Source organism: Patiria miniata, unplaced genomic scaffold (assembly GCF_015706575.1).
Source record: "Patiria miniata isolate m_02_andy unplaced genomic scaffold, ASM1570657v1 HiC_scaffold_20, whole genome shotgun sequence".
NCBI lineage: Eukaryota > Metazoa > Echinodermata > Asteroidea > Valvatida > Asterinidae > Patiria > Patiria miniata.
The window spans coordinates 35460805-35477391 of NW_024037059.1; the positions used below are offsets into that span (position 1 = coordinate 35460805).

The window sequence follows — 16587 nt, forward strand, 5'->3', positions numbered from 1 at the left end:
CCCAAGAGGAGGGTTTAGACCCCCAACCCCCACCCCCAAATCCCTCAACCCCGAGCCCCCACCCCCACCCCCACCCCACCCCAACCCCATCCTACCCACAACCCCCTAACCCGCCAACACGCCAACCCCCTCCCCAACCCCCATTTAACCCCCACCCCATATCCGCCAAGGCTGTATGTATTCACGGAAAACCAACACAATAAACTCTACTTCAATGAAACAATATAGTTTTTGCCCTCAGATTTATAATCATTTTAGAATGATGTGGAAACGATGTGGTGAAAGAATTAATCTCTTCCCCCTCCCTCTCCCCCCCCCCCCCCCCAGATGTTGATGCTCACGCAACAGCCGTTGATTTTGACATTGTAATATTCTACACACACCCTCACCTTTTTCTAAAGATAGGGAAAGCAATAGAAAATGGTCCTAATTGAATTTGGGAGCCATCAACGTGGATTCTGTCCTCCCCGCAATGGCACCCGCGTGTTTTTTGTTTTGTTCATTCCGTTTCCGCCGACGCCAGCGCGTTTGGCTCGGCACACTCACCGTGTTTCGTCCAAATATCACGGCATCGATCGAACGGGAAGAGCCATCAAACGGTATTTGCCTCCCTGTATTACTGTGTGTGTTCCCTGTTCGTTGGTCACATCAGAGACATTATAATGAACTTCTTGAGAAGAAATCTGGTTTGTGTTAATGGAATCGGAAAAGGGGTTTGGGAAGGTCTGCTTGTGCATCCTTGGATTGTGTTCTGTACAGATGAAGCATGCTTCGTAGACACAGAATTCATCAATAATATTGGTTATTTGAACTGAATGTTCGGTGTCAATTAAATTGTATTGCCACTACGTGATTTTTTCGATGGAAAAAAGTGGAGCAACTTATTCAAGCGAAGTAACATTCAGATATTTGCATCGATTTCTTTTGATTGACGTAGAGGCGAGGACGGACATATTACAATCAGTTCAACTTGTCCTCAAATGCCTTTACTGTCAAGTAAGACGTTTGCGTTTGATACTACCATTGGGAAAAAGCCAGGTTTTTCATCTCTTAAAAATACATTGATGTAGTGTAAACATGGTGTTTTTGAATACGCATTTTTACCACTTTTATGAAAGGAAGATGGGCAAACAAAACAAAACAAACGGTTAAACGTGTGCACTATGAAATGAATAAATGATCAGTTTTGTTTGCATTCATGACGTGTTAGTGCACAACCTTGAACACGGATATTAGTATAATTTTATTCAAAAATTACATTTGCGTACTCGTCAGTTGAATGTAGAACTTTCTTTGGAGTGCATGTACGCGAAATTTTTATGTGAAGCATAAAGTTGTATTTGGCCATGTAATGTCCGATTTTTTTGTCTAGAGATATAGCCTAGGTCTTTGACAATTTTTACATCGTGGGAAAGTGCTGGGACGTATGTAGCCGTTGCTGTGAACAACCGATGACCATGTTTGACCCTTGGGTCAAAACCCGCGCATGCGCAGAGCGAGCACCGCTGATTCGTAGCCGCAAAGAAGGCGTGGTTTAATAAAGTTCACCGTGACGTCACGCGCACACGCATGTAAAACGCCACAGTAAACCGCTTACACATACATGGAGCGGAAACCGTTCCGCACTGATTGCGTGCGTAGCAACTCTTCCGTTGCAATCTAGACACGGGATGCTGCACACAGCTGAGTCGTTATGGTGAGAGTTCGCGCGCCGGCCGACATCTAAGAGACTCCCTACCTCCCGCGCTGTCAGAATAAACAAAACCTTTTCATTGTGACAATTTTTTCGCCGAGGCTTTTTTTTCCCGCCGTGAAATCATGAGCTACGATCCTATACCGGGTTTAGGAGCTCCGGTGGCGCGAATTCGACACTTCGTAGGCGGGCTCCTACCGCGCGGCAAGCAAGACGAAGAACACCTTCACTTCGCAAAATGCGACTCCACCGAGTTGTCCGTGCTGGGCCCCGGGGAAGGGGACCAAGCACAACTGGACGGAGGGGCGGAGAACGGCAAACCACCGGTGGTGAATGGAGGGGTGTCGGCGGCCGGTAATCCCCTGGCCTCGGCCGGGCAAACGGGGCGGAGTTACGGAGAAGCTAGCAATGTCAACATCGCCAAGAAGCAGATATCGACTTGGGATGCAGGATGGAACGTTACCAATGCAATACAGGTGAGTGTACACTTTTCCCAAATTATCATCTTCCAAAACATAATTTATTACAGATGTTAGGCTTTGGTATTTACCATGCACTTGATGATGAGTGGTAATCTATAGTGGAGTATCGAGATTGATAGAACAAGACAAGTACATTCGACGTCCTCTCCTCTTCTAGTGAAGGAAACAAGAGCCACCTCTTAGATTGAGACGATCAATTTCAGGTTTCCCTGAATATGTAAAGTGTTGCTTTTCTACAAACACCAAACCTATAGACAGCAAACATAAACCTAATAGTAATTTATTGCTTCATAGTCAGGTATGAATATTCATTATAACAGTGCTGTATTCCTTAACAAGTTCCTGAAAAATACAGATAACTTGCCTAACTTCAAGATCTGTCCATTTTTTCTTGTTTATTTTGGTTTGTTAAGAAATTTGAACAGGACAAATTATTGTCATTATCTTCTATATATTACTTCCCGACTTCAGGATTTTTATATCGTTACGACCAACAGAGAAAACTTCATTACGTTGAATAAAGCGAATGAGGAAAATGCCTCTTCGCGGAGCTAGTAAGCAAGTGCATTCTTTCAGCTGAAGATGACACGAAATATTATAAGATTTCCAAAGGAGAAAGACATTATCGAACTCACAAAGCAGTGTTTTGAAGGATATGTTTATGGCGAACGTGTCCTGACTTTAACCGGTCAAATTAGTGTATAGTTCGACGGTGCGTTGGATTTATGGGGTCGAACATCGACCCGTCACGAAACTCTATACACGCGTCATCAGGTGAACGAGCGGTACAGACAAATTATTATATTAGTTTGTCCAGCATGACCATTTTGGTGATGTCCTGTGGATGCTGCACAAGATTATTATCTGGCCAAAAAGATTACCACTGATGTGAATTAAACAAGACTAGACAAGTCTTGTAAAGCTGGTCACAGAGCGTTCAAAATTCTATTCAATGGCTATCGTGGAATCCGGCGACCAGTATATTAGAAGATTTTACAGCGGTGGTGTCACGTTCACACGCAGGGTGACCCGTAAGGTAATGGCTAAATTCTGCTAGATGCACTTCAAAAATCTGCTAGATTTAACCAAAACCCTCCAAATAACATACAATTACACGAAATACATTATAAACACATACTCACATGCAGATGTGTTATACTCACATGCAGATGTAATAACATTTCCTTAAACAAAAAAACAAACAAATTACATGTCCTTTAAAAAATATATTATTATTATTTTTTATAATGGTACGTGTCTAGCCTGGCTAACAATGTCTAAAGTACTTTACTGTGTACTCGTACACATCAGGGAACCTCAACGCTTAGACTGGCCTACCTGTTCCGTTGTACGTGCAAGGGTTTGTTCGAACAAAATTGAAGCTTTTTCAAAACAATTTAGGTATATTTTTCAAATCTGCTCCTTTTTTTCTGTCAGAATCACCAATTTTGCAGAATTCGGCTAGAAATTTGCTAAAAATTTTCATTCTACCAGATTTTCTGTCAAATGCGATTTATTAAAAAAAAAATATTTCAAATCTAGCCGAAACTCGGCTAAAACTGTCACCCTGGCTCACTCGCATGCTGCACGAGGCGCATTTTGGTATTTCCTATAGGGTGCATGCCTCTGTTCCCAGTTTCCCGAAATCCTTACCCTACAAACCTAACACTTACCCTACCACTAGGCTTAACCCTAACCCTAATCCTAAGGATTTCGGGGAACATCGACATTGGGGAACATCGGGTAGACCCCTTTCCTATATTGGTCGAAGGAGCCCAGAGTGCGGGTAGTACACACGATCGCGACTCGCGCGAGCCTGGTGCCACCGCACAAAATGGCTGCCGCCGGATTAGTCTATTCACTGGAAGTGTTTTCGTGCACGTGGTTACTGGGTAATCCTAAACAATAGCACTGCCCGGGTCTCTTCACCATCCTACAACCAGTCTAAGCCACAAGTGACAGTCAGTGAGATAGGTACAAAGAGGCCGGCCCTCTAGGACCAGCAAAAATAAATATTATATAAATAATACGAAGAAACAATGGGCGAATTACTGAGCGAATCATTAAAGATATTCATTCAGATAACCAACTAAAAACGGAGGAGTATAGCGTCATGAATTTGGTCTGTTGAAACACAAATGTTGCCGGATAATCACGAAACATATTTTGACATTGATAAACTCCCCAGAGTGAGAAGGATCTAGATTTTCTGGTTGATGATTTCACTTTACCGTATCATGTTGTAAGCTGCACCCCAATGTTGAATGTCTCTCTGCCCGTTATAGTAAGAAAAATAAGGTTTACTTGAAGATGAACGCAACATGAGAATTTTCCGTCAGCTGCGCTCGACTTGTCCTGTTTTGCCCAAAACGGCAGAAAAACTAGCCTACTGTAAGAATTCAATTACGTAAAAATCTTGTCGCCTGACTGATTAACTTTCCTGCACATGGAGCGGCTACCCCTTCCATGAAATGGAGAGAAAAAACACGGTCGCATTTGCTCGGGTTATTTCTCATTTAATTCAGCTGACAATTTCCAGACCAATTTGGCGCGAAGCTTTGCCACCTGAGCCAGTACAGTTCGAGTGAATTTTAGACGGCCTCGAAATCCGTATCGCCGTGTAAATTACGCACGGCATGTTTCTGCGGACATAATGACCTATCGCCAAGGACGTTCCCGTGGGGGCGTGCCCACATAAATTGAGGGGGATGAGTTTACTTGAAAAAAAAAAAAACCTCTGGACGCAGGGAAGGTACACTTTAAACATTCTTAATGGACGCAAAACCATAGCACTTATATTAACGTTCATTTTCTCAATATGTGGTGTTCCATTCAAACGTGCAGCTCATTGCTCTCTGTTATCCCCCCAAAGAAATCTTTTCTGTGCGCTCATTCAGAACCCCTTGTCACCATTTGTGCACCCCTTGAGCAGACCAACTGCACCCCACATGTCCCCTCTAGCTTGCCCATGAGTACCCTACAGTACCCTACAGCACACTCCGTCCACTCCCTATACGTCATTTCGAAATCGGGAACCCCTATCATATCCTATACTCTGCTAATTTTAACCGAAGAATACGCCACGTGTTCTAGTTTTTGCCGCTCGAAGCTGGCAAGAAATCAATGTTTAATTTTCAAAATGCAAAAACCAATGTCTGGTATTGGACCATCTGTGTCTCAGAAGCCGAGGAAAACTGTCTACGCAAAAAAACAAACACGAGACGATTTTATCGACAGAGCCTGCTTTGAAGAGCATAGCATTAAAGGAAGAATTTTAGAAGTTTTTCTTGCGAAACTGTGTACCGATAGGTTTTACACAGGGGCAGGCTAAAGGAAGCTTAAATATGAATTATTAGGGCTAGTTGTATGAACGCGATACTTGATATTACGTCAGGAAATAGTATAGGTGGAATATATATTGAACTTTGTTATTATGACGGAAAGTTGGTGAACTTGAGAAAATTGTATCCACATTTGGAAAGAATTTGCCCAACAGTGACTATTTTGACTAATGTTGGACTCGATATACATGTATTAAACATTTAGAGTAACATTTCCGACCTTTTTGTCGATCGAGTTATGATAAGTTGTTTTCATTTTTAGAAGTTAATATTTGGGAAGACGGTTCGTATAAAGCAATCGCTTTGGTCCTCGTGGTTTTTCAATCTTTCTTGCTGAACAAACGTTTACACTATAATATAAGGTCACTGTAGATATAAGAGGATTTTTAAAATGCGATACAAATTAGCTGAGCTAAAATTCCCTCAAATCTCATTTATTTGAATTCATTATTCATCTTCCTAAAGTGTAGTTATTTATGGTTCGGTGATAATGTTCTTGTCTTCTCCTTGTTCGTATCTTCTGTGAATGCAATGTCATTATATTCGACACTTATGTTTGTCCACAGATAAAGGTTCAAAAACCTATATGCTTCACCCGTTTAAAATATAACATCTTTCTGTAAATTGTAAATGTTTAATATTACTCATGCATCTATTCTCTGGTGACTGTGCACGCACAATATTAATTAACTGTAGCACTGAAATTAATAAATTGTTTGGAAGCAGAGGTAGCCGTTTGTCACTCAAATTATAGTTACATCTGTCCTCCGCCGGCGCGGCTAGGTCCGTCTTTAATGACGTCAGAATAAATCAAATCAACTTTCATAATAGCCATAATTACATTAATCACTGCAGCGGGCCGCATGCAAAATGCATCTGTTAATAGAATGACTCGCATACTGACGACTTGGCCTTAAATGAAAAAAAAATACACTAGAAAATACACGTGACAACAAGCAGCACGGCAAAAATGTAGCTAAATATCGGTAAACAACTCCGTGTTCTTTGATTACTAATAATATTAAGGTTCTAAATTTTGTCGTAAACAGGATATTTTCAAAACAAACGAATTTACTACACCAATTATTCTTCTTCGACTTATCGCGTTAGAGTCATTATAATTTTGTTACCGCCAAATACGTGATATACAGAAAAAAAATCATTGTTGTTTTTAATTGGCAAAAAAAAAATTCGAATCTTATTGTGATGATCCAAAAGAATTGTTTACTTTGTTTCGTATTCAAACGATACTCATGTGCGTACATGAATTAAAGGGAGGCTCCTGTAATGCCATGTCGCAACAAAAGTAAGATGCGCCGCACAATCGAGAAAAGAAAGATAGCAAGATGTTTGGGCGCTGTTATGTTATAAAGTAAAATAAACAAATCGAAATACATTTAAAACATTTTTATAAAGAAGTTTATTTTCCTCTCGGAAAGTAACCGTGCAAATCCATAGTTAGTAAAATGTAGGCCCAATGGAGACATTTAAAACTAACATTCCCTATGGTGGAGTGTCGAGATGGATAGAACAAGACAAGTACATACGACGTCCTGTCCTCTTCTCCTGAAGGAAAAAAAAGAGCCATGTCTTGGATTGAGACGATCAATTTCTCATGTAAGGGGGAGAAGAAAAAAATCGCCAACCTCAGTACAGACTCGATACGAAAACAACCAATCAAAGCTACGCTGTGTTGATTCAGGTGCTGGCAGTGTAGACACAATCACGATTTAGAGAACTCCCGATCTGCATATACCGAGAGCCGAGACCGGGCTAGACATCTCTACTCTACGCTCCCACTAATAATTGACCTTCTATATACGCAAAAACTAGAGTTTTACTCCACGAAAAGACGATTATAGACCACGCTACAAGACGCAAGAGTTGTAAATGGAAATAGATGAGAGAGGCGAATCGACAGATCGGGGCGAAGCGAGGGCCGGCTTCCGTCCATTAAGAAGAGAAGAACTAGGATTCCGTGGTTCGGGAAATCCATAAAGTGCTGGCTTAACTGCACGATTTATCTCCATGAGTCTGCGGCACTTATACGACACTCGACTGTAAGGAGTTGAAATCGAGAGATATTTCTTGGCATTCTGATTGTATAAGCAACATCTTTCGTGTGCTCGAGAACTAAACGAGAATTGATGAGAAGGCCTTGACTATTGGCTTCATCCATGCTTTCGCGCTCTCGTGAGCAAATTTCCCGTCAATTTGTTTTGTTTACATCAATGTCTTTCACGGCTAAAGAAAAATCACAAACCTCAGAATAAGATCACAAGGAATGTTTTTTAAGCAGCGGTAATGACGACGTTAGCGTTACTCCAAAATGTACTATCACAATTATCTTTTCCAATATTCAAGTGTAGTTATTGAGAATGCACCCAATGTTCCTTATAATACTACATTTGTTGGCATCCTCGACTTATAAGCATTGATTATTAATGCTTATCTCTAAAAAAAAATCAAACCAGGCTGGATCATTATATAAAAAGGAATGAATCGTTCATTTTTTTAACCGAAGCCTTGGTAATTAACGTTTTCTTGTTATTTTACCAAATGTTCCTGATCCAACTTTTTAATAAAGGATCATTTTGTTCGTTTCAAATAACACCACCCAAAATCCAAAGAAGAATGTTCACAACATACATATTGGAGTTTCAGCTCTGTGGATATTACACTTTTTGAGAAAAAAAAATAGTGAAAAACCGTGCACAATCTTTTGATCACGGAACACGATTTCGTCCACAGCACTCTTTGTCTCCAAAGATCAGTCAATTGGCTGATCGTTGGAAACCACCGACATTTCATGATTTCTTCTAAATGACAGCAAGCCAGATGGAATCATTCCATGTGGTGTCAGTACAAGTACGATCTTTAATCTAAGTAAACTATTTGATAATAATTCGGTATGTTACTTCTGGGATAAATGTATATGATCATATTCCCTATGCCTTTAATAATAAACACTGATTTGAACAAATACGGGGAGTTAATGTTTAACCACACATCGAAAGACGGCTAAAAGTATACCCTCTTCATGCATGTCATATTATAGGCCTATTTAAATATTTTATCTAAACTCAATCTGAAATGTCATTTTCTTAATTACTTTTAACTGGATTTGATTACAGGTATTTCACTTTGCTTTGAATCAGTTGCATTATTTAAGGTTGAATAGGCACCAGTTGAAAATAGTTCTGTGTCCGCATGCTTCAATAGTCAATCGCTACTCCAATTTTATAGACCCGTCTGTTTCTACCGTGATGACATCCGTAAATATTTGTATGTACTATACACACATCGGCTGTGCAAATAGGTCGAAACGCTTGTGGCAGTGTCTTGCAGATCCACCCTGAAATTAAAATTCTTGAAAAAATATCACCTCAGAGTCGTTGGACTTTTTGTGCGTCTCATATATAGTTTTCATTCGACAGCTTAGAAACGAAAGTATACTTTTCTTTTAAAATAGCCCCGAGTGTTTTTTCACCTTCCGTTGAATTAGTGTTCATTACTTTATGTGATAATAATCTTACATTCCTACATGTAGGCTACTTTAGAACACTTATTAATTTTGTTAACAGTTGTTTTGTGCTTATATATCTCTATTGAAATGCAGGCATGTGAAATTGCATTACTGCATCTGTCTTACAAGTGGATGCTGTACTTGAGTTTTTATGGAGTGGCTGGTCGAAGCGGAGCGGTTGATTTGTCAATTAGTTCAATTTTGCTCTTGCGCCTGAGTAGTAAAATGTTGTCCTTGACTGGTTATGCTAATTAACTTCACCCTTTAGTAATAATTTTTTTCGTTGATGGACGGACGGTTTTTATCAAGCATTTATTTTATGGACTTCTGTAAGGCAAATCTCGCATACCCCCAACAAATAACTGTTTGTGTTTTCGTTTTGTGCATGTTCTTCCATATTTCCACTTGATCACATCCGAATGTACTACGGAAAAGACGACTTAGAGTGAAATACAGTAATTTTAAGGTTATTTTGTTTGGGCTTTCTTTTTCTATCCCTTCTTTGTGTAGCCCTCGTTACCTCGAGTGGCCCTGAAATAGGGCCGTGTGATAGGCGACTCTAATAAAAAAAAAATCTGAATACATCAAGTCGTCACTACATTTTCGCCTTAACTGATGATTTCAATCTGTGATGTTCACTCCAAACAGTCTTGTCCCTAGTCTTTCTCTTAGGAAATTAAAGAGTTCACTAAAAAAAGTGAAATCTTTAACTAAATCTCAGAATTAAATCTTCGATAAGGATGAGCTTATACGAGAATTTAGAACCGAATTGGGATACTGAGAACTGACCGAGCCCACTAATTGAATTCCATTTATTCGGTCACCGGTTGGTCACTTGTCAGCTGGATTCGTCATCGTGCTCATCACTGAATTAATACATCGGTAATTGACCGAGCCCTGAGTACGATGTTGCGGCAGCCGTGGAGTACTAAAAACAAGTGCGAGTATCGATCGAATGCCGTTAATCGATTCGAAGGGTTCCCGAAAATAACCCAACAACGTTTATAATTCTACTCTCTGTGTTGGTACGAATCTTTCTCATTTAGCTACAAATGTCTTTGATTATTGAGTCGACATCAATAAGTTTTCTTCAAAAGCTGCCTTTTCCACATTTCTGTTTTTTATTTTTGTTAACTACTCTCTTTTTGTACTCTTTTTATTTTGTACAAGAATTGCCTAGCGATTACATTTTGGTAAAGGATGTAAAATACTGATATTTTGAAACAGAAGCAAGAACAGGTATAAACTGTCGTTCAGAGCTACTATTAACTCAATATCTTAATTGGCCTTTCCACGATTGGGCTAAAAAAAGGGGGGGCATATCTGGCAAGTTCTCTGCCCAGTTGATTGAAATCTTACGTAATAGCCGAGGAACAACACAAATGAGCCTTTGCTATGCGCATGCACATAAAGCCTCGCTTCCAATATTGCCCGGCGATTCGTGATCACTGTACTCTCACGAGGCCTCAAAGGAGAAACCATTTTGCACGCTTAAAAAGTTTACACGTTTTCAGAGGCAGATTTTTTATATTTGAAGAGACATGTCGAAATTGTTTTAAGATACATGTATTCCTAATCTACAAGATCTTGGTCGTATATGGTGAAAACGGCGTTGAAAATAATATAGATCAAGTTAAGAAATAGCGGCCATTTACAGAAGAATTGTCAAAAATTAGTTTGTCCACGTCTATGGCAGTCGTGTAGACCTACTTACAATGATTGCGGTTCTTTATGCGTGCAGTGCCATTGTGTTGACCATATCTCGTAGACTTACGTGTGGACAAACTGGGTTTTTTTTACCATCTTTCTTCAAACCATCGCCGTTTCTTAATTTTCAGCGCCGTTTTCACCATATACCACGAAGATGCTGTGGTTTCGGAATATCTTGAAACAATTTTGACATGTCTCCCCAATTCCAAGAAATCTACATTTGAAAAAGTGTAAACGTTTTTTTTTTGGACCACACTGTACAAAGCAAATGCCCTGTGACCGATTGTCTGAACAATAGCTAGCATAATGCTTTCACCATTGAAGGGGGCCTTCGTCATAGAATTCTCATTGTGCTAAGATTTGTCTATACTTCCAAAGAGCCAGTTGCACTAGCCCAGCGTGAGAAATAATTTGTCACAATAATTATCGGTGTTTTTCCCCCTCCGAATTCCCAAATCGAGTCTAGGCTACATCAAGGAGCAAGCCCGACCAGTCCCGGTGTACGGCATAACCAAATCAGACAGATGAATAAAGACAGGCTCGAGATCGATAATCAAGACAGGTGGCTGCCATGGACGTAATCAGCCGGATAATACAGAAACATTCCATTCCTTCGTTCCCAAAGTACAGGATTTAAGGGGGGAAAACTTCTCTCTGAGGATCAGAGATGCAACAACATTAGCAACATCTCATGCATATATAAGGCGGTTCCATGGCGCCAGAATAGCTGAAAATATTCTTCTTTTTCAGATTTAGTCTTCTGTTTCGTTGATTTGCTTTCCCCCTTGTTTTCAAGACGATTCATTATCCAGTGACGCCACATTGTAAACAATCATAAAATCAGTGTTGTACATCTCAGCAATTTACAATTTTGTTTTCGAGAAGTTTCGTAAATCATCGTGAGCACTGTTTGCACTAATGCTGTTTACATCCCTTAAGCAATGCTTCGGTTATTTTTGCTACATGTACAAGCAAAAAAGAAAGAATTTAATTCATGATGCAACATCAACAGATGCGTTACAAAGATGTACAAGAACTGGAAAAAACCTCAGTGAGAAGAAAGTATTTGTTTATTGACTTCTGCAAACTTTCTACTTTCCAAAGAGTGCACTGTAAAACTTGTGGTATAAAGTGCACACCTGTAGTCTTAAATCGATATAGATATCATCGATGTTTCATAACACATCTCTGTTGGTTTTTTTTTTTCAGTGTGAAACTAGGGACCAGATTTCATTAATATTACATAATTTCAGATCAAAATATTTTGAAAAATTATCACTCCAATGCAAACTCGAATGAAAACATCATCTATTCGACTAAATACAACCCATTCTCAATCGTCTTGTCCCTATCGTTTCAGTCAATTGAGTGCATTTTTTTTTACTCTTTAGGCATTAGGCTACAGAGATATGAACTTTGCAACACCAACACGGAAAATAAGCCTAAAATATGCACAATAATTGTGCAAAGGGATTCGCTCTGAGCAAGACACCCACTTCTTTGGGGTCAATTGTCACCAAACAGGGAATTACCAATTTAATCGGACGGTTGTTTTGCTGGTTTTGTTTATTCACAGCTGCTTCAGGACAGGGGCACCAACGGCACAGCAAATTCTGTACCCAATTCCGTAATCTCCCCTGAAGCAAACCGCTTGACCCTCCGGCTCCTGCCTCGTCCATGGGTGCAATAACCCATAAGAAACCGTGGCGGCTTCGTCAACTTATAATAAAATTTATAATTAGGCCGCGCGGACTAATTCAACCACCTTCAAGCATAATTTCTCTCACTGTCTTGTGCAATATGAAGATGCAATTTTTGTCAAAAGATGAAATATGTACGCGTATCACATCGGAGGTTTCCAAAATGCTGGAAACTTCACGACGACAAAAGAATCTAGTTATACGTGTGCGTGTTTATGGTGTAAATCGAGGACACACGCGTGCAACATCAGCGATGAATTGAGGACAGGAACCAAATCGAGGACAACCTCGATTAGAAAACGTGTACAAAACCAATGAGAGCTGTTGCAAAAAAGTTAGAGTATAAACAAGGGAAAAGGGAAGAGGAACAACAGAAAATCCTCGATTTACACCATAAACAAACCTGTGTGTGCGTGTACCTGTCTGTTTTGTAAACATTCTGGCGAAATTCACATTCCCAAAACAGGTTTGGTAAAGAATTAAGGTTTATACCATAGACAGCATTTCATTTTGCTTATTCAATTAAGTGACTGCCTTGTATGAGTACATAGAATCGATTTTTTTTTGCCAGCACACGAGCAAAAGAGTTATAGCCTACACGTCAACAGTAGAGTCTTGCAGTATACCTGATAATACAATCGTCCACGCTCCTTGCCTGCCATACAACCTCATCTTTAAGACGTAGAATAAATCTTGACGCGGTGATGCCTCGTGCTAGAGACTTACCCCCTCGGGCGATGAAAGCGGTCTTAACATCCGTACAACCCGCCACTACAACGCCACTCTAACACCATAAGTGCCGCATCAAGTGCTTCCCCTTCCAGGCGCAATTCCCAATATTTTTTTTTCAGACTTGACCTAAAATGCTCTGGTATGTTTTGTTTGGGTTTTTTTCCTGTGAGGATCCTCTTTTGCCTGGAGGAAGCTCAGGGATCTTTGATGGTTTGATGTAAAGGGACGAGCCGCATCGCTAGCTACTGAAAGAACGCACATTGATTGATAAAAATTGTAGATTAGGCGATCATTGATTCGCCATGCATGTTCTCAGATCTGGAGTGTGATTCCCATTCCAAAACAGTGATCATGTCTTTCAATTGATAAAAAGTGCAAAACACCTTCGTGAAGGAAAGCAGTATTCTTTTCTTCATTATTGTACGAGTTGTCCTCTTTGTTATATATTATGTACAATGTATTTGATTTTCAATCGCTACCTGGACCACGTACAACAGCTTGAGTGTGACACTATAGTGGATGCGACTCATGGTTTCCATAAGGATGCTATAGGCGTTGGCCACAATTTGCTTTAATCAATATGTAGACTCCGTGTCGTTATGTAGACCTTATTGAGGAAGGTGTAAATTTTGGTCACAATTTGTTCTCTCAATGAGGACCTCATTTAACAGTTGAAGCCTGTGCACGTGCCTTCAATTTCAAAACAAAAACACAGTGTTGCCTCAACCCCGCATAAAACAGTTCTTATAGCAAATTAGTCAAAAACTCAAATGCAATTAATGTAATCCGATGCAGGTCAAAAACAATGTAAATCGCATGATAATGGTGCTTTTGGCTGGTGACCTTCTGTTGCAAAGCAATTTTTAGTTGACTCTGTGTTATATTAGCATTTAGCAGTAGCCCAGACGTCCTTTAATGACGGAGTACATTATAACGGGCTATGCTAGCACCTGCATGGAATTGTTCACTTGTATTAACGCGCATCCGTCTTTTCCTTTCTCTCTTTGTGCAGGGCATGTTCTTAGTGGCGTTACCCTATGCAGTCCTACACGGTGGCTATTGGGGCCTCCTAGCACTCATATCCGCAGCAATTGTCACCTGCTACACCGGCAAGATCCTGGTCGAGTGCCTCTACGTCACTGATGACGTCACCGGTCTGCGCATGCGCGTGCGCGAATCCTACGTGGACATTGCCAAGGAGGTGTGGGGGGACCGCTTCGCCGCGCAGATCGTGCACTCGGCGCAATTCATCGAGTTGATCATGACGTGTATATTGTACCTGGTGCTGTGCGGCGACCTGCTCAGCAATAGTTTCCCTACCAACAAGCTGGACGAGACCACGTGGACCATGCTGGCTACTTTCTTCGTAGTGCCCTGCGCCTTCCTGCGAGACCTCAAGGCCGTGTCGCGACTAAGCTTCGGTAACGCCATCGTCCACGTCATCGTCAACCTGATTCTGATTGGCTTCTGCCTGAGCTACGCCGCGCACTGGCACTGGGGTGACGTCGCCGTCCACGTGGACATCCACTACTTCCCAGTCTCCATGGGGATCGTCATCTTCAGCTACACCTCCCACATCTTCTTGCCCAGTCTAGAAGGAGGCATGGTGGAGCGCTCCAAGTTCAACAAGATGCTGTACTGGACCCACGCTCTAGCCGGTCTCTTCAAGGCCCTCTTCGCTTACCTGTGTTTCCTGACCTTTGGCCCCGGCACACGTGACATCATCACAGATAACCTGCCCACTCAAGGCTTCCGTGCTGTTGTCAACGTTGTGCTGGTTATCAAAGCCCTGCTGTCCTACCCTTTGCCATTCTATGCCGCCATTGAGCTCCTCGAGAGGGCCTTCTTCAGCGGCCGCCCCAGAACCTTCTTCCCCTCCTGCTACGCCCTGGACGGGTACCTCAACTCCTGGTCCGTGGCTCTGCGCACCCTCGTGGTCATCTTCACCATGCTCCTAGCAATCTTCATACCCCACTTCAACCTGTTGATGGGGCTGATCGGTAGCTTTACCGGCACCATGCTGTCCTTCGTCTGGCCCTGCTGGTTCCATCTTAAGATCAAGTGGCACGAGATTCCTTGGTACCAGAAACTCTTAAATATATTTATAATTCTGAGCGGTATGATCGTCGGTCTAATCGGAATCATCTACTCGATGGAGGCACTTATAAAAATATACCACGAAGAGCAATAATTAGTATTCATTTCTCAAAGTAGTAATTTTATGATTTGATGTATATTAAACGCAAGAATGAATAAATTATGACTTCATATGCAAATTTATTCCAAAGGAAGAATTTTCATTCCCCGGGAAAGATAATCGGATTGTCTGCAGATAAATCCTTGAGCAAAAGGCTTCGTAAAAAGTTTGCATTGGAGAGTATACGTATATGGGTTGACAATTTTGAGTCACCATATCTGTGATGTAAACTTTAAGCGTTTTTTTAATGGTTGAGTGTCTTTAATCTCAAAACAAAACAAAAGTTACAGAAAAAAGCAAACCAATTAATTGAAAATTGAAACATTAGAATTAAACACCTCAGCCCATGCCCCTAATTCAGGTAAAAAATAACGGCCGGCTGCAATCCCTTTGTGTGTCCAAATCGTCATATTTGCATAAACTCATTATAAGTCCAGGTTCGCACACTTGATCTTAACGAATTAAGTGAAGAGGTTAGAATTTGGGGCTAACAGGGTGAGTAAAAAAAATTTAAAAAGCCCAAATTGCAGGACCGATTTTTCATAAAGTTTTGGCTGTAGCACTTTTAAAATCTATGATATGAAAGCCCAGTCATTCGGCTTTCGTTTAGTACAAGAATCATTCAAATCACTCATGTACTTTTCAAGTTACGGAATTTTGAACACAAACACCGCTATAAAGTTCTGTCCACGGATCACAAAAAATGTAAGTGTTCTTTCAGCAAAACGAAAACAATTCTCATAAGGTTGCATATGAATTGTTTTTTTCTTATTCACCCTGTCGCCAGACGGCGAGTTAATCAAATGCATTTGGCCTTCGGTTTCAAAACTGTTAATGAATAATTGTAAAATATGCCATGCAACGTGAGGCGATTTCAACCCTCCTAAAGAAGAATGTTATCTGGTTCGTTTTAGCGTTATGTTGTAGAGTTTCTACTGCAAGTAGTATGACTGTACATGTAGTAGGTATATATTCAAGCACTGCAGATATATCAGAAACGGGCAGTTGATAGTAAATTGATAAAAAAAAATACAGCGTGTAGTGTTTATTTTAGCTAATAATGATACGAAGTGTATCCATTATAAAACACATGCACTCTAAAGAAGTTTCGGGGTAGAATTGACCCGGAATCCGGGTCATATTCGACCTGACACTTTCCCGGGTCAAAATGGCACTTTTCCGGGTCAAAATGGCACTTTTCTTGAT

The 16587-nt window shown here is 40.7% G+C and overlaps 1 protein-coding gene across 1 annotated transcript; it reads left to right on the top strand.

Annotated features, from left to right (window-relative positions):
• The first annotated feature begins 1621 nt into the window (after positions 1-1621).
• On the top strand, positions 1622-16006 carry LOC119727301 (vesicular inhibitory amino acid transporter-like). Its single transcript, XM_038199153.1, has 2 exons — positions 1622-2169; positions 14197-16006. Exons 1-2 carry the CDS (start codon positions 1819-1821, stop codon positions 15373-15375), a joined length of 1530 nt encoding a protein of 509 aa, XP_038055081.1. The 5' UTR covers positions 1622-1818; the 3' UTR covers positions 15376-16006.
• The last annotated feature ends 581 nt before the right edge of the window (positions 16007-16587 follow it).

What these genes read in the sequence shown, in the direction of transcription:
- LOC119727301 (XM_038199153.1), top strand. Translation starts at nt 1,819, where the DNA reads ATGAGCTACGATCCTATACCGGGTTTAGGAGCTCCGGTGGCGCGAATT. An exon ending in ACGTTACCAATGCAATACAG is followed by an intron (nt 2,170 to 14,196) that starts GTGAGTGTACAC and finishes CTCTTTGTGCAG; the next exon opens with GGCATGTTCTTAGTGGCGTT.